General features: G+C 50.2%; 7 protein-coding genes across 7 annotated transcripts; 6 read left to right on the forward strand and 1 right to left on the reverse strand.

Annotated features, from left to right (window-relative positions):
* Positions 1–756: 756 nt before the first annotated feature.
* On the forward strand, positions 757–2,136 carry LAESUDRAFT_758872 (uncharacterized protein; the record flags this gene model as incomplete). The annotated part of the gene is made up of 7 exons (XM_040912507.1): positions 757–905; positions 962–1,081; positions 1,131–1,263; positions 1,330–1,377; positions 1,433–1,822; positions 1,881–2,044; positions 2,091–2,136. 7 exons carry the CDS (start codon positions 757–759, stop codon positions 2,134–2,136), a joined length of 1,050 nt encoding a protein of 349 aa, XP_040764799.1.
* A 1,381-nt stretch (positions 2,137–3,517) lies between these two features.
* Positions 3,518–4,804, forward strand: LAESUDRAFT_652064 (uncharacterized protein; the record flags this gene model as incomplete). The annotated part of the gene is made up of 4 exons (XM_040904332.1): positions 3,518–3,666; positions 3,723–4,134; positions 4,189–4,578; positions 4,637–4,804. 4 exons carry the CDS (start codon positions 3,518–3,520, stop codon positions 4,802–4,804), a joined length of 1,119 nt encoding a protein of 372 aa, XP_040764800.1.
* Positions 4,805–5,800: 996 nt separating this feature from the next.
* Positions 5,801–7,226, forward strand: LAESUDRAFT_743092 (kinase-like protein; the record flags this gene model as incomplete). Its single annotated transcript, XM_040911237.1, has 6 exons — positions 5,801–5,908; positions 5,966–6,507; positions 6,547–6,599; positions 6,742–6,913; positions 6,962–7,101; positions 7,153–7,226. Coding segments are annotated over exons 1-6 (1,014 nt in total), but the record flags the coding sequence as incomplete, so codon positions are not given.
* Positions 7,227–9,020: 1,794 nt separating this feature from the next.
* On the forward strand, positions 9,021–9,904 carry LAESUDRAFT_749684 (uncharacterized protein; the record flags this gene model as incomplete). The annotated part of the gene is made up of 3 exons (XM_040911570.1): positions 9,021–9,242; positions 9,361–9,591; positions 9,829–9,904. The coding sequence occupies exons 1-3, from the start codon at positions 9,079–9,081 to the stop codon at positions 9,902–9,904; spliced, it is 471 nt and encodes a 156-aa protein (XP_040764802.1). The 5' UTR covers positions 9,021–9,078.
* Positions 9,905–10,022: 118 nt separating this feature from the next.
* Positions 10,023–10,571, forward strand: LAESUDRAFT_699447 (uncharacterized protein). Its single transcript, XM_040906383.1, has 4 exons — positions 10,023–10,084; positions 10,130–10,214; positions 10,279–10,357; positions 10,418–10,571. The coding sequence occupies exons 1-4, from the start codon at positions 10,067–10,069 to the stop codon at positions 10,449–10,451; spliced, it is 216 nt and encodes a 71-aa protein (XP_040764803.1). The 5' UTR covers positions 10,023–10,066; the 3' UTR covers positions 10,452–10,571.
* Positions 10,572–12,719: 2,148 nt separating this feature from the next.
* Positions 12,720–14,108, reverse strand: LAESUDRAFT_725414 (NAD-P-binding protein). Its single transcript, XM_040908818.1, has 5 exons — positions 14,002–14,108; positions 13,553–13,948; positions 13,443–13,491; positions 13,032–13,387; positions 12,720–12,976 (listed from the first exon to the last, which is right to left on the reverse strand). Exons 2-5 carry the CDS (start codon positions 13,933–13,935, stop codon positions 12,886–12,888), a joined length of 879 nt encoding a protein of 292 aa, XP_040764804.1. The 5' UTR covers positions 13,936–13,948; positions 14,002–14,108; the 3' UTR covers positions 12,720–12,885.
* Positions 14,109–15,501: 1,393 nt separating this feature from the next.
* On the forward strand, positions 15,502–16,470 carry LAESUDRAFT_758875 (NAD(P)-binding protein; the record flags this gene model as incomplete). The annotated part of the gene is made up of 2 exons (XM_040912508.1): positions 15,502–16,107; positions 16,159–16,470. 2 exons carry the CDS (start codon positions 15,502–15,504, stop codon positions 16,468–16,470), a joined length of 918 nt encoding a protein of 305 aa, XP_040764805.1.
* Positions 16,471–16,547: the final 77 nt, after the last annotated feature.

Genomic DNA, 16,547 nt, shown 5'->3' on the forward strand with positions numbered 1-16,547 from the left:
CACCTTGCATTTCCGACCCATTCCGTCTCCAGGCACGCACCCGACCAGGCACGCTTGCGACGTGTTTCACCACGGCGCGATCTTTGTGTCCGGCACACCCGGAAGCGCGTATACAAGTGCATCCTGAACTTAACTTAACAACGCTGTAATCATCCGCAGCCACCGGAACGTCCGATGTTTCCATTTGAGGATAGTTTCCAGACCAATGGAGGTAAGTACCTTCAATAGGTGCTCTTGAAGGGTTTTGAATGAGTAATCGCAATTGTCGCGCAAGTATGTTTTGATAACACCCCAGAGAAACTCAATAGGATTGACTCCTTACAGTTATATTTTGGCAAGAAGGTGCATATGTGGCCCGCATCCTCAGTGACTTTATGAACCAGTACGGTGCGCTGCCCATGAAACACAAATCAATGTAAATGTGTCTGATAAGCGGCCCGTGTTGGGAAACCGTACGATAGGGTCTACTAGTTTTTACTAGTTTCATGCCACTCCCCACCCAAATTGGCTATTGTAGAAGAGTGGCGGTGACTAGGTGGCGCGCACCATAGGCAGTGCCCTTGACAGGTGTGAGAACACCGACGAGGAAATGCAGGCTATATTGGCGTGCATAGCGGTGCACTGCGGAGTGTGCGTCACCCAGACGAGCAGAGCACCAGCGCATCGCATCTGTCTCTTACGTCTTCGAACGCATATATGCCGAGCACCCGTGCTGACTTCCGACATTGTCGCTGACTCAAGCTGCAACACGCCCGCATGCCTCCTCCGTCTGTCACCATTTATATTTCGCGCGCTGGTTTTCTTGCGGGAGAAGTTGTCTATGGCACCGTGGAGTTGAATTTCCGCGCACTTGAAGAAGAACGGGTAAAAGAAGTTCGCGTAAAGCTCAGGGGCCACGCCGCAACGTGTGTCTCACTGCTCATTCACTTCGAACAATCTCATTTGACCATCATTTGCCTAGTGCTTTGAAACATTCAGATGACGAAGAGAGCCAAACGGCGGACTTTATCTGCCTTGATCAATCGCTGTGGATGCCTGGAACCCATTATCCCCCGCCTGAATCAGACTTCCTTTCCATCCCGTATAGGTTTTTGCTACCAGCAGAGCTACCGCCTTCATTTATTGCTAAGCACGGCGCCACTTTCGCCTCTATCCGCTATCACGTCGAAGCGGTCGGGATACGGCCAGGCTTGTTCAAGAGGAACAGGCGAAGCCTCCGTGCCTTCATCGTACATATTCACCCCTGACGAAGCTGGTTCGTTGGTAAAGCAACAATTACAGATCGGTCGGTTTTGAACCGGAGCCTGGTTGACCGCTACGGAGCATAAGCGCATACGTCGAGCCTTCTGGGGAGATTATGGTGATGTACAATTGGAGGTAAGGCTACGCCAAGTTCAATAGGCAGCAAAATCATTGAACACGCTCAAGATAGCTCAAACGTCCCTCCGCTATCATCTACCCTGTTCTTTCAGACATACTGTTTGTGATAACAATTGCAACGATTGGCAAGCCGATCAAGTTGAAAGACAATAAGAAACCGTGGCCGTCCCCGCCACTAGAGCCGAGTGCAGTTCATTTCGAGCTCAAGCGTATATTCCGAGTGCAAGTGAAAGAATGGAGTGATACCAGCACTGGTATTCTCACCTCGTTGGGCGGCATGGGCGGGTCGTATGCAAGCGTTAGTATCGAGACTAAGGAGGACCAGTGGCTCCCAGATGACGAGGATAAGAACAAGGGAAGATGGCGCAAGGAGGTGTCATTCAGCTCTTCTTTCAGGCTCAAGCACACCCCTACGTTCAGTTCCCCGCTCATCACACTCGAGGTATGCCAGATGCTGCTATGTCGACCGCATGCAACTCATGTAGAGTTTGTTATCCCAGTACTTCTTGCATGTCAGAGTCCATTTCGGCGGCCTCCGCAACAGCCTGAGCATGGACATCCCGATCACGGTCGGCTCCGGCGTGGCGCCTCTCACGGGAGACGCTGCTCGTGATAACCAAAGCGATGAGGCTTTACCGCGCTTCGAAGACCTTGATATCCCACCGTAAGTTCCCACATACTCAGTGACGATATCAACTGACCATCACTAGGTTATATTGGAATACCAAACATATACTTGCCGTAAAGGAGAAGTAAACTATTCTTGTTATGTTAATAACGCTCTGTCGACTATACCCATCATAAAGTTTCATAACTATTTTAGTGAGTAACGACCCTAGTGCTGTATAGCCTTGTGAGGTTTCGAGTTGCCTTCGTGGAAGAGGCTGACATCACAGGAGCGGCGCAGGTTTGCTTGATGGATGGAGGTGCGATATCTCCTTCAGTCGCGGTGGAAATGCCGGTTGAACTGCCTCTTGCACCACACGGGTAGCAACATTTTGTGAGCATTGTACCGCACATTGATCTCAATCTTTGTACCAGATTAGTTTGGAATGTGGTCACTCAAAGACAGCATAACGTACATCTAGTTCCCATCCTGCTCGAGCGATAAGTATGAGACCAGGAGGGAACAAGCAGCGCCTACACAGAGGCTACACATATAAAGAACTTCTTGTCCTCTCGGATGAGTCACTCATTTCTTCGTCCCATAGGCTTTGCCTCAAGCTTTCGCTTTGTACTAAATTCACTTCAAGACGTTCAAGACATTCTTACGTCGCGCTGTGACTACCGAGAGATACTCAGCTGGAACAACCTCGTCCATTGCTGTCGTTATCTTGTGGAAGGTGTTTCGGATGCGAGCAGGATAGATGGCCACGACCTGCATAACCGGCCAGTGGTAAATTAGCAGTGTCTCTCTGCGAGGGCCTATGTACTAATTTAATCACTGGGGTCCCATTGAGGCTGCCCACTCATAACATCTTCTACAAAACATTCGGCCCACTTATTAGCAGGTTTTACGGGATCTGGGATGTTACGTTGACTCACCGTTCTTAAGCCCCGATTTCCCTACTTTGATGTAATTTAACCTAATTCCGTACCATTTGAATTGTAATGTAATTTACGTCAGTAGATTAGCGCTGGCTAATAAGCGTTAGCTATTTCCCCGTGCCTCACTGATAAGATTACTGTAGTCCATAATTCAGACATGCTTGGGTTGACTGTGATAGTAGTCAGATTGTGGTGCTCGCTGTCGATTTCTCCAGCGTTGAGTATAGGTCGTTTCAACTGGCGTGCGCATGTTTCGGACAACCCGTGTCAAATCAATAGCCAGACACATTTATGTGGTTATCCGGAGAGGTGATAATGTAATCTCTTAAGATAAGTGCTCAAGCGCTCCTCCTTTTTCTTTTATCAGCGCCGCATGACGACAATGTCCCTAGGCGGTGCCCTTGACAGGTGTGAGAGCACCGAGAAGGACGCAGGCTATATTGGCGTGCATAGCGATGCACTGCGGAGTGTGATTCGCTCATACGAGCAGAGTACCACTGGTGCATCGCATCTGTCTCGTTCGTCTTCAAACGCATATACTCCCGTCACCTTCCGAGATTGTCGTTAACTCGAGCTGCGACACCCCCGCATGGCGCCCCCATCTGTCACCGTCTATACTTTGCGCGGTGGTTTTCTTGCGGGAGATGTATTCTATGGCACGGTGGAGTTGAATTTCCGCGCGCTTCAAGAAGAACAGGTAGAAGAAGTTCACGTAAAGCTCAGGGGTTACGCCGCGACGTATGTCTCACTGCGAAATAACTTCGAACAATCTCATCTGATTGGCCTTTGTCCAGTTCTATATTCCGTAACAATCAAAGAGCAAGACAAATCGTGGAGCTAGTCCGCCTTGATCAATCGCTCTGGACTCGCGGGACCCTTTATCCCCCGCCTGGATCAGACGTTCTCTCCATCCCGTTTAGGTTTTTGCTACCAGCAGAACTGCCGCCTTCGTTTATCTTTCGTCACCCCGTCGCTGACGCCTATATTCGCTATCATGTCGAAGCGGTCGGAGTGCGGCCAGGCTTGCTGAAGATGAACAAGCGATGCCTCCGGCCCTTCATCGTATTCACTCCTGATGAAGCTGGTTCACTTGTAAAACCAGAATTGCAGATTGGTCAGCTTTGGACAGGAGCCTGGTTGACTGCTACGGAGCATAAGCGTATACGTCGAGCCTTTTGGGGAGATTACGGCGATGTACAATTGGAGGTACGGTCAGACAATCTCAATAGGCAACAAAATCATTGACCGTGCTCGAGATAGTTCAAACGTCCCTCCGCCGTTGTCTATCCTGTTCTTTCAGACATACCGTTTGTGATAACCATCGCAACGATTAGTAAGCCGATCAAGTTGGAAGACGGTAAAAAGCCATGGCCGTCCCCGCCACTAGAGCCGAGTGCAGTTCACCTCGAACTGAAGCACACAGTCTGGGTGCAAGCGGGAATATGGGATCAGACCAGCACTCAAACCCTCACCTCGTTGGGCGGCATGGGCGGGTCAATTGGGAGCGTTAGTATTGAGACTCACGAAGATGAGTGGCTCCCAGATGATGAGGATAAGAAAAAGGGAAGATGGCGCAAGAAGGTGTCATTCAGCTCTTCTTTCAAACTCAAACACACCCCTACGTTCAATTTTCCGTTCATCACACTCGAGGTATGCCAGATGCTGTTCATTCGACTGCGTGCAGCTCATGTGGAGTTTGCTATCCCAGTACTTCTTGCATGTCAAAGTTCATTTCGGCGGCCTCCTCAACAGCCTGAGCATAGACATTCCGACCACGGTCGGCTCCGGCATGACGCCTCTCACGGGAGACGTCGACCTTGATAACCAACGCGATGAGGCTTTACCGCGCTTCGAGGACCTTGATCTCCCTCCGTAAGTGCCCACATACCCGCTGACGACATCAACTGACCATTCCTAGATCATATTGGAGTACTACAGATGTACCTACCGAAAAGGAGAGGAAGTGAACTATTCGTGCTATTTAACGCTCTGTCATCTATGCCCATCATAAAGGTTTATAACTATTCTAGTGAGTAACGACCCTACTGTATAGCATTGTGAGGTTTGGAGTTGCCTTGGTGCGAAGATTATCGTCGAATACAGCAGCGACGATTGCTCAGGTGAGCGATAGGAGACACTGGCAGTAACAAGTTAATGCAGGCAGAATCATACTCTCGTTTAGGACTCATCCATAGGTACGAGATGCCTCTCGATCGACAACGGACAATGACAATGATCTCCAACTGCAACCCTGCTGAGTTCGTTGTGAATGAACTACATATGACTGCCGTTGCGGATATATCGGAATCGTGTGCGCACTAGTACACATCACAGGAGCAGCGCAGGTTTACTTGATTGATAGATGGATATGCGATATTCCATTCGGTCGCGGTGGAAATGTCAGTCAGACTGCCTCTTGCATCACAGATACCAAAAAATGTGATTATGAGCATTGTGCCCGCATGGGAGGATCATTCGATACCGTATGTGTCGAGACTATTTATACACGACTCGGATAGTACCTTCGGGAAGTTACAGTGTGAAGAGGGATGGCGGCAACAGAGAGTGTACTAATTAAGAGGTGTCTAGAGGTAGTCCGACACATCTTATCCCAAGCGCCGATGGAGCGATCCCCTTAGGCCCCTCAGCAGCATAAGTCCTCACGGAATGTTCAGAGTTCGACATCCACCATTCTTTTCGTCGTCGGCATCGATCCACGTTTCGAATCACCCCTGTCTTGAAGATGTCATCGAGTTCTGTCCGCGCTCACGTCCAACCAGCACATTTCCATTGGTGCGGATGGCAAAGTCTCCATCGACCTTACGTTCGTGTCAGAGCCACTGGGTTTGCCAGCTCAGGATGGTTACGGCTGGCCCCAAATTGACTTCAATCAAGCCATCGGCCCGGAAGATCGCTACATCATTTGCAGAAAGCTCGGCTGGGGCATGTCTTCAAGCACTTGGCTTGCCCGTGACCGCATGTGCGCATCGTCATGATCTTCCATTCAGTCTTCCGGGTAGCTCCAATCGGTTTGCAGTGAAAACTCCTATGTTGCCATCAAGATACTCAACGGCTACACCACCGACCTTGTCCAGCGTGGTCTCGTCTGGGAACATGCGGCACTCCAGCGTATTTCGTCCCCGACGTCGAGCCCACATTGCCTCCAGCTATTGTCTAGCTTCAAGTTTTCTGGCAAAGGCAGCGCAGGAGAGCACCTCTGTTTCGTAACGCAGGTCTTCGGCGGAGACGTGAAGTCGCTGTTTTTGGCGCATAGCAAAGACAACAAAGTGTTTCCTCTTTCTCTTGCCAAACGCATCCTCCTGCATACGCTTCGCGGCATTGCCCATGCTCACAACCGCGGCGTCGTGCACACTGATCTGAAGCACGATAACATTATCTTTGACTGTCGCATGTCCACCCGCGACTTTGACGAGCTTCTCGCTTCTGATCCATCTCGTCGTCACCTTCCAGAGGCATCTCAGGACGGAATTGTGCAGTCGGCTGTCTCACAGCCGCTTCCACTTCCTTCTCTACAAGAAGCCATGCAACGAACATTTGCCCTCGCCGACTTTGGTAGTGGTGCGTATAGGGTGCAGCTTGATGTGGCCTTGGTCTGAGATGTTGTCACAGCTCAGCCTACAGATAATCATAGCGTCGATAATATCACAGCTGTGTAGCTTCGTCCGCCTGAAATTATCATTGGAGGGCCATGGAATGAAACTGTAGATATATGGACATTTGGATGTTTGGTATGTATGTTTCTTCAGGCTGTTTCCGGGCACCCTTTCCGGGCACCCTTTCGAAAGCATTTAGGTCTTCGAACTTGTCACCGGCCGTGGTCTCTTCAAATACGAGCCGTACCCCAAATACCACCTCAATGAGGCTAGTAACCTCCTGTACCAGATGGTATGCTATACAGGCGAAGACTTCAGTGCGGAGCAGCTCACGATCAGTGCTTGGGCGGCCGAGTTCTTCGATACCACTTGTGCGTCCAGTTTAAATTTGATGTCTACCCGATATTCAAGTCCGACAGGTAACCTCAAAGAAAACCCAACACTTTATGATTACCCGTTCGAGATATCGATTCGGAGTTACAAAGTCGTAGAGGAAGCCAATGTTCTTTCCACCGCTTGCCTGATGAGGAGATGCTTACGCCTGGATCCTGCAGAGCGCGTGAGTGCTGTTGAACTACTCTCTGATCCGTGGTTCAACGGTGTCGATTAGGACCGCTTGACACATATAGTAGTACGGCCTACACATGTTTATTATTTGATGGTGGCTGCGGTAATTGTTATGCCATTTTTACCAAAACTGCTGATTCTCTGATAGTGCTCAATGAAATCCAACGTGGCGGCAACACTGGCTATGATAAAATACAGGACTTGTCGCATTTCAACATGCCCGTGGTTGTAAATATTGTGCCAAACATCTCCCATTTCAGCGTGTTTATACTTACAGGAAGTATCATACGAGCTTCGCCTGATAGTTCAATTGATGTGTCCGAGTCTCATCTGCCGCCACACTGAGGCCGTCAGAAACAGCATGACATGAGCGGCCAAGACCGACAGGAAACGACCGAAGTCAATGATGGAGTAGACGAAATGGATTGTGAGAGTATAGATACCTCGTTAAGGATCTCCTTGATACGCGAGAAACCAAAGATGTATGGGAAACTACAAGCGACCAACTTGAAAATGTTTTGACCTCAGTGCGTACACGTTGTAACTTGATGACACTCCATCGCCTGTTGCTATTCGTCCTCTGCTGAGATGTGAGCAGCTTGCGGGCACATGAACATGTCATGGAGAATACAATGCCCACCCAATGCGAAACAAAGGCATCAACGATCTCATTATCGTGGAAATCCTATTCGTCCAATTCGAGCAGTAGTCATGTAAATTCCGTGGTCAGTTGTCGAACTGGAAAAGAGTCAAGGGGAAGAATGCCAAACACGTATACATCTATGATCATCGGGTGAGGATGGTATGCTCACTCAGCTGCCGCTTTCGCACCGGAGGTCATAAATGACATCATTTTTAGGGCGAAGCCTCGTCGGCGTAAACATGGACTGAATATCCGATCGGATAGTGTCGATCGAATAGAGCTACGATATGATGATTGCATCTGTCATCGCTGGACTTCAAAGGTGCCTTCACGCCCCTGTGCACTAGAATCCTCGCGTCTAAGGACGCATCATGCAGTCAGGTGACATTGTCTCGCACGAACTAGTGCCACATGTCTTCTAACGCGTATTAGATAACGACAGATGAGCAGCCATTAGGAGGAGTGCCCTGAATCCGTCGGAATCGATGAGTGCCTGCCAACGCGGATGTAAGTACCGAAGTCCCTTCTCGTACTTCTTCCATTTAAGAGACAAGAATAGAATGAAGCCGAGAATATTCGGTATCAATCAATCTCACGGTTGGGTGGTACTCTTTCTGCTGTCATATACATCAGTGGGGTCGAGCCTCCGCGCGCCGTTAGCCATGCTGACTTTTACTGGAGGTTTCTCAGCACAACACCTGAGCACGAGATGTTACACTGGAATGAAAGGTATGATGAACGGAACGAGGCAGCAGCATGCTAGATCGCTCGCCGCGAAATCCCCGAAGGCTGGACTCAAAGTCATGTTCGCTTCAAGCGAGAGCATTGAAGTATACATACCTGGACCGAAGAGAAGCGATCCGCGCTGATCGTGTACACGACTGTGCGGGAGCAGATTACTTCTTCAAGATTCCGGTCCTCAAGTCGGGGAGTCCTAATGGCGCCGAGCCCAGTCACTCAAATTTTTCCTGCGGTCCGCCACCAGTAAACTTCAACAATCGAACCCCGGGAAGTCTGGATTCCGAGAACGCTTAGCCCATCACATGGAAGAAAACCCGGAAAGCACGCAATTCATGAAACTGCTGACACGCGCGACGCAAAAGCACCTGCTGACGCAAAGTTTGCTCCATGCGATGTTTGCGCGTATCTCTTCTGAACTTCGATACTGAATAGTATATCAAGGCGAAGGAGTGGAAAGATTGCATTTAACGCTCACCGTGAGTCTGGGCACGTGAACACCTACTGCTGGATACATCGGTCACTTGCTCTGCATCGCAACTTCTTTGTTCCAGTGTCGACGCAGCAGCTCAGCGCTCAATATCTGGCATGCACATTGTCCGATCGGCATTTTCATGTGCGCCTTTCACGCAGAAAGGCAGTGTATTTCATACAGCAGCCGCGTGCGGATCATGTCTGCATTACGGCCAAGCCAAAGGAGCACGGCAGGTGGTGAATGACCCGCTTTTGATTGCGAACAGAACGTCTCTGGCGTGCGTATCATTTAGCAGGTGCATAAGGAGCGAAAGGCAAGTGTTCGATCGAACCTTAATACGTGAACTCGCAGACGACGGCATGTCAGTAAACAGTCTTCTTGTTCGATGAAATCAGGGGTTCAGAACATCAGCTGCTCATAAATTTAGCGCGAGTCGACCGCGCTTCAACTGCGGATGCTAAGGCACCACGCTGTGATGCACTATCGCCCACTATTGTGGACGAGGGTGGATGGATCTCGATAAACAAGGATCCTACTGTGAACGTCCACATCGCAACCCGGCCTTTCCTCTCCAGCTTCCTCGCGGGGCACAGCACAGCTTTCGATTGCGTTTCTGGACAGTCTTTGTAAGTACTAGTCAATCTTGTACTTAAATGTGCGAAATCGTCACTGGCAAACGTCAGCCAGCCGAATAAGCTTGACATGGGCGAGATTATGACTTATCTTGCGGCAATGGTTCAAATGCAGCATCTGGACAATTTTCCATGACATATGGACTGCCTTTCAGTGGCAGCAGTGCATAGCCTCACTCGTGTTGACTGGAAGTGGAGTAGGCGTCTAACTATCTCCTCACCGTGCTGCAGGGACCTCCGTTTATACCATCATGTCTTCACCGGAACTCAGGCTAGCGGTTATGCTCGATCGCCCACATTAGACTAGGTTGTTTTGGTGGGTATACTGTTCATTACTCAATTCGGCCTCGGTCTTGCCGCAGACACGTTCACAATTTGTTGAATGGTAGCGCGCAGCCACATATATAACCATTCGGTAATGTTGGCGCAAGATTCACATCACGCAATTCCTCGTCTTCTCCAGTCACGTATGACTTCCTCTACCAATGTAATTATCTGACTGATTTCGAAGGCACTTACTGATCTCTATCAGCCCGAGCAGCGTCCAGAGGGCGAAAGTACGAATTCCGAAGGTAGAATCCCTCGAAGGACACCGATGGCGTGTCAGTTCTGTAGGGGTGCGTGTTTTACGTGTTACGTCACTCGAAGGCGGATTCGATGACCGGAAAATGGGAAATAAAGGTCGTAAATTGAAGTGCGATGGTCGTCCGACTTGTGCAAACTGCAGCCGCCGTAATATACCGTGTGTCTACGTTCCTGTGTAAGTCAACTGTGGGCTTCCAGACGTGACTTTCGAAACCTTACTATGTTTCTTTGCTAGCTCTGCGCAGAATCAACCTGCACCGGCATCATGAACGGTCTACTAAGACCCTCACGTCGATTTAGTAGTGCTTTCAGCCATGTCCTGCTTCTTGAGCTACATACCATCAGTTGTTTCCTCGGCTCAGAGCGTAAGGAATACTCACTTGCCCGGCTACATGCACGATAATCTTAGGTTGCATGCACTCAACGCACGTCCCGCAGTATTTTGGGGGCAGGATGCAGTCTATAGTGCCATATTCCGCTGCTTCGGCTCACCATCAGCATGGCGCTTCCATACGCTACTTTATCGCGACCATCAGCGGATCGATAGGAGCTGTACTGCTAATCGATAATTGAAACGCTGTACCAGGACTAATACAGTATGAGAGATGGGGATAGGCACCGGCTGGACAACAGATAGTCGCCGCATTTCAGGTCAGGAGATTGCGGCCGCCCCTCCATAGACTGCTACTTATCGGCCTTCTTTGCCCAAACGTAATACTTGTCCTCGGATCAGAGTTATCGGCTGCCGACCTCGATGGTGATCATAGTCACGTAACCCGGGAACTTCAGATGCTCCAGAACCCATCCCCTAATAAGCCAAACGGCCGTCCCCAGACAGAGTAACCTGCACATATTTATGGGTGTCTCAAAGCCACGCGATATAGATTCATGCGGAGATAGCCGCCAACCGAAAAGCAGGGCTGTCGGTCTATGAGAGCTTGGTGAACGTCGCAGAGTCTTGGCTCCGACCAGAGCTCATAAGCATGGCCGTAAACGTCGGAGAAGTACCAGCCGCCGCCGAGCCAAGGGCCACTAGAAACCATCAAAAGACGGGAAGAAGCTTCCACGTACAAATCACGAGGTGTGTCACCGGAGGCATGTCATCATCACATCTGTAAATCGGACATGGTATCGCGATACAGAGGCACTAAGCATGTTGCGAATACGCAGGACTTCTCACCCTCTGTGTTCTCATCGTGGCCGCACTCTGAAAACAATTTGTGCTATGTTCAGAGGAACGACAAGGAGGCCGTTATGGACGCACCTAAAGTGTGAAACACAGACAACAGCGGAATGGTGAGGTGGGCACGTCCAAAGTGTTAAGTCGTGGAAACCTATGTTCAAGACGGAGCGCTGACTACGGCCCTGACTCCCGCACTGCAGCAGCCCCTGCTTCTTGGTGCCCTCGTGGTGCTCATGAACACCGCACCCGAGTCCCATGAGCCGTGGCGTGTTTTATTCAAGCAAAACAATGATGCTCGCTATCACAGAACTTTTGAGCGCCCTACATGCTGCTTATCGGTGTGAACGAGCTCCAAGAGAGGACGAAGTCGACGCAACACTAGCGTTCTGACTACGCATGACAGTCACAAATGCGCTACACAGCGGTAAGGCCACTCTTCTTGTAAGGTGGTGATGGTTCTTGGTGTCTGACTCGGATATCACCGTGTCGATCGCCGACGATCCTGATTGCCTGCCAAAACTCAACGCTTCGTTGAGTTGTTACCATGGGCTCACTTGCTAATGCCACTGCAAGAACATTATAAAGAAAAGAACTGTGCCATAGTTAGGTGCAACGTTCTCACAATCCCCGTCCATAATCGCCACGAATGGATACGGTAGTTCAAATCGGGTGATGATGTGCACCACTTTTTTAAGCTTCGAGTTCCCACCGATTGTGAACCATGCAGGACTGCCAAAACACAACGTACCTGATGCATATCAGTATAAGCGTCCGCTGTGACGGCGTAGAGACGTAAACAACTTCACGTATCTCACAAAAGCTCATCCAGAAGGCTTCGCTTCTGGCACCGACGATAGGCGCTTCTCGCGAGTTTCGCAGCGGAGACGTGCCGCGTGCCAGAGGAAGCCTCGTTACTCTATTATTTAGTTTTAGGCTTAGTGACATTGAGGCATGATAAGTATGATGCCCATGAGGATACTTCCATATGAATCGCAAGAATGTACTCACGGTTCTGAAACCAGCGGTCTGGTAGACGTCGCATTAAAACTGATATTGGGGGGCTTCAAGTTCCGGAGAAGTCCAGTGCTGCTTCCCTCGTTCGTACTATTGAGAGTGTTTTTTGATCATAGAATGCCCTCGGAGTGTTTAAGGGTACATTCTCACAGTGGCGACGAGTGCGAGCTCACGGGAGTCTGATGTTGATCAGACAGAGTGCGTTAATAGAAACGCCACGGGTAATGCATATTTTACGTTACCGCTCGGCGCCTTTCGTTCATTTCGCAACCGCACTGAGGACCTTGTCCAATAGGCTTTGTTCCGTCTGCGCAGTATTCATCAGCACAACGGTGATTTTATGGGCAGTTATGGTTTCTGTAACACTTCGGATGCCCAATGTGCACATAATAACTTCATTACTGTGCATTTCATGGTAGTCCATGCAGAACCGCCGCCAGCAAGTTTTACAATCACCATGCTATTCGCTGACACAACAACTGACATACTCAGTCACCTCAACAGTCTCACTGGAGCTCCCTGCGAATCAATGCCGTCCACGTCGTCGGCTCGCGTCCCAGCAACCACCTGAGTACGTTGTTATTTCCAGGAATTCCCCTAAGCCGGCGTGTTTCAGGGCAATAACAGCGAGGGGAGCTGCGGGATAGCGCACCTTTTATCGTAGTAATACAACATCCTGTCTAGGGCCTCCGCGGCGTAATCACCCTGCAGCGTGAAGGCGAACACGCCACGATCAAGTATCTGCTCCCTGGGTACCAGCTCGCACTTGATCTGGCGCCCTAGGTGGGACGAAAGCTCTCGCGCTACATCTTCTTGGGTGCAGTTTTGTCCGATAAGTTCGTATCGTGCACGGTTGTGCGGTTCCGGATCTAACAAGACAAGGCACGCGACTGCAGCGAGGTCTTCGAGGTCGAGATAACCTTGCAATGTTTTCTGGCTCCACGGGGCGGGAAGCTTGGAATATGCCAGAACATGTTGCAGATTCACGTTTTGCATGTATGAAGATGGCTGGCAGAAGCAACATCATGTGCACTCGTCGTGTTAGGAAGCTCTAAATACGAACCTCCAAAATAGTGTAGTTTAGACCGGATTCAAGCAAGTATTCCTCGACGCTACACGATCCCAGGTTGGTCTCTGGTTGATGTGAACGATATGTCTGGCGGAATTACTCACTAGCGCTTGACTTTGTGATTCAGCAATTTGGTCAAGATGGGATGAAGGACGCTGCAGTAGACGAAATGCTTCACGCCTGCCTGCTTGCTGGCCTCGATGATCGCGATGCCCATAGCGGTCTCCTGAGGATGGAACGCCGGAGCATTGTGGAAGACGACGTCCACTCCTTGGACCGCAGCAGGGAGTGTGCTGGCCTCAAGGTAATCCGCGATCACAAATGCGGACCGCGGGAGCTGCGGATATTTTGTCTGCAACTTCTCAATGGCACTTTTGGAGCGCACCAGCAGGCGAAGCTCTTGGGCAGCAGGGTTAGTTGACTGAAGCAGCGCTTTTATCACATATCCGGATGTTCGCCCGGCGGCCCCAGTTATCAAGATGGTCATGAGTCGCGACAGCCTGCATTCGCGCACATCAATTGCTTGAAAGCATGACCTTGGAAGACCACACACCTGACTAACAAACTGCACTCTTCAATTATGCGGGATATGACGCCTGCGCGTTGTCGTTAAGCGATGATAGACGACGAAAGAGCAACAAAAATGCACTTCTGGAGTGTGGGGGATTTGTATAGACGTCGGTGGATGCACCTGCTTTTGAGTTCATTCAGTTGGTCTCCTATTTCGGATCGCTTGTCCCGACGCCTGGCGCTACGTCATCGCTGGTGAAGTATAGGAGCCTGGACGCTAAACCTCATGCTTTGCACCATTCTGCGGGAGAGATAATGCCCACGACAGTCTAGCCTCGAACATTCTGGCATCCGTTGATCCGGCAATCATCGTAGGTTGCATAAACTCGGAGACCAGGAGATCCCACGACAGCCTCCACCGACGGTGAAACGTTTTGAGAACATGCGCTGTTCAATTAATGTTTAGTGTAAGATCCAAGCCGACGTTTTTGTGCAAGTGCAAGGTAGTCCGTCCACAGACGGTCTACAGTGTCTCTTTACGTAAGAAAAACAGATCACGTGACCGTTTTCAACATCCTGAAGGTGCCCATGAGCCTCACAAAGACATCCGTTCAGCGGTATTTCTCACAGAGTGAAAGCGCTAGAACCACAGGCATTAACGGAGTGTCATTATGCATTTGCAGGCTCATTAATCATTGGCGGAGTCGCGCCGAATGGACAAATTCTTGAAGCGCCAACGCCACCAACGCGGCACACTCGTACTGGATCAACAAACACGACATAAGTGCAGAATTTCAGAACGTATTTATAGATAATGTACAAGCAACGTGATCGATGATAGAATAGCATTTCTTCCTGATGAATGTCTAGAGGAGATTTGCAATTGTGCACCCACGTTAGTACTGGCCAATAGCAATATAAATATTTCAGAAATAAACAGGTCCCTATGCGCGGTCTCAGCACGGATTTGACGCTGAAGTTCTTTGGCACTTGCCACTAGCCAGCCAGCTGAGAGTAACGACCTCGGTATCTTGCCTTATATCCATCAGCCTTGGTTCCGACCGGTTCGACCTTACACGGGAAATCGAGAGCAGTTGAGCCTCTGAATTGGCAAGTTCCAATATTTTGGGTGGAAGTGAGTTGTTTTATCTCAGATTCCTGCGTACCATGCGATCTCCTGAGTCGTTCATTTATTATCACTAGGGAGAATTAGTCGAGAGAACAGGTACTGCTTGTTAGTGACGATATCGTCGCACGCCCTTGCTCCCTGGTCAACTGGACTAGTCCCGAGAACTTTCCTGCTCAATCGCAACCCACAACACGTAGAGTGAAGCGCGATCATCCTCAGTATCCTCCTGAGACGCTAGGATACGCCGTTCTGATTCTGACAAAGAGACGCGGCCTTGAACGGGGGCTTGGAGCTTTGACTGGGCAGTGACGTCGTCGACGTCGCTGGCGGCTGGATCATCGGAGCTAGGAGCAAGGGCCGTCTCGCTAAGCCTGAGTCGTCTGTCCACGTTACCTCGTCTGTCAACCTGCGGGAATGCCATCGCTCTCAGTCGTACGAGCCGCCAATACGGCGTTCTCCTCACCCCGCCCTCCTGTCGCGATCTTCGTCGGCGGCACATCCGGCATTGGACGAGCAATCGCCCAAGCCTTTGCGCGCTACACGGCGGGAAACTCACACATCGTGCTCTGTGGGCGCAATCGGTCCGCCGCCCAGTCGGCTCTCACGTCATTCCCCAAGCACACCACCTCGGACGCCGGTATACAGCACGAGTTCCTGAAGTGTGATGTGCTGGAGATGAAGAATGTGGCAACTACCACGGGGGCGCTGCTATCTCGTCTTCCAAAAGTCAACTTTCTCGTCCTCTCACCAGGCGCGCTTAGTCTGAAGGGTCGAGAGGAGACATCTGAAGGGATCGACAAGAGGCTGGTTCTCAACTATTATGCGCGCTGGAAATTCATCTATGACTTGTTACCGCTACTCCGGAACGCCAGCAGTGCTGGAGAAAGTGCAAAGGTCATGACAATATTGGCTCCTGGCACTGGTGGAGCCATAGATCTCGACAACCTCGGGCTGAAGAAGAACTACAGCGCTTTGAAAGCACTATACGCTGTACCGACATACAATGATCTCATGATCGAAGTATGGCTACTTGAAATGTCCTTGAATGCATATACTGAACATTTGTGACAGGCATTCGCAGAGAAGGAGCCTAGCATGTCGTTCATACATGCTTTTCCCGGACTCGTGCGGACGCCGATGATGGGACGTCTTGCCAGCGCACTTCTCTATCCAGTGACAGTCTCTCCGGAGGACTGTGCCGAATATCTGCTATATGCGCTGCTCAACGCCGAGCCGGGAGCACACCGCATCAACAACAAAGGGGATGATATGGGGAAGAAGAGGTACTATGGTTCTGATGAAGCAAGGGCGCGGCTGTGGGATCATACTGTGGCGGAAATCAACCGGGCAATGGGTGTCGAAACTGAGCATCCCGTGTATTAACGCATGTGCGCTGTATCACACGCAGCTTTCACCTTAGTGTAATGATAGGAACGTTGTGCATGGAGCAATGTCAAAGA

This window comes from Laetiporus sulphureus (genome assembly GCF_001632365.1).
Source record: "Laetiporus sulphureus 93-53 unplaced genomic scaffold LAESUscaffold_17, whole genome shotgun sequence".
Classification (NCBI taxonomy): Eukaryota; Fungi; Basidiomycota; class Agaricomycetes; order Polyporales; family Laetiporaceae; genus Laetiporus; species Laetiporus sulphureus.

Coding starts and splice junctions, on each gene's coding strand:
- LAESUDRAFT_725414 (XM_040908818.1), bottom strand. CDS start 13,935: ATGACCATCTTGATAACTGGGGCCGCCGGGCGAACATCCGGATATGTG. Junction 13,492..13,552: donor AATCACAAAGTCAAGCGCTA/GTGAGTAATTCC, acceptor GGGATCGTGTAG/CGTCGAGGAATACTTGCTTG. Junction 12,977..13,031: donor TTGTATTACTACGATAAAAG/GTGCGCTATCCC, acceptor ACGCCGGCTTAG/GGGAATTCCTGGAAATAACA.
- LAESUDRAFT_699447 (XM_040906383.1), top strand. Junction 10,215..10,278: donor GGCGTGTCAGTTCTGTAGGG/GTGCGTGTTTTA, acceptor TGGGAAATAAAG/GTCGTAAATTGAAGTGCGAT. Junction 10,358..10,417: donor CCGTGTGTCTACGTTCCTGT/GTAAGTCAACTG, acceptor TTTCTTTGCTAG/CTCTGCGCAGAATCAACCTG.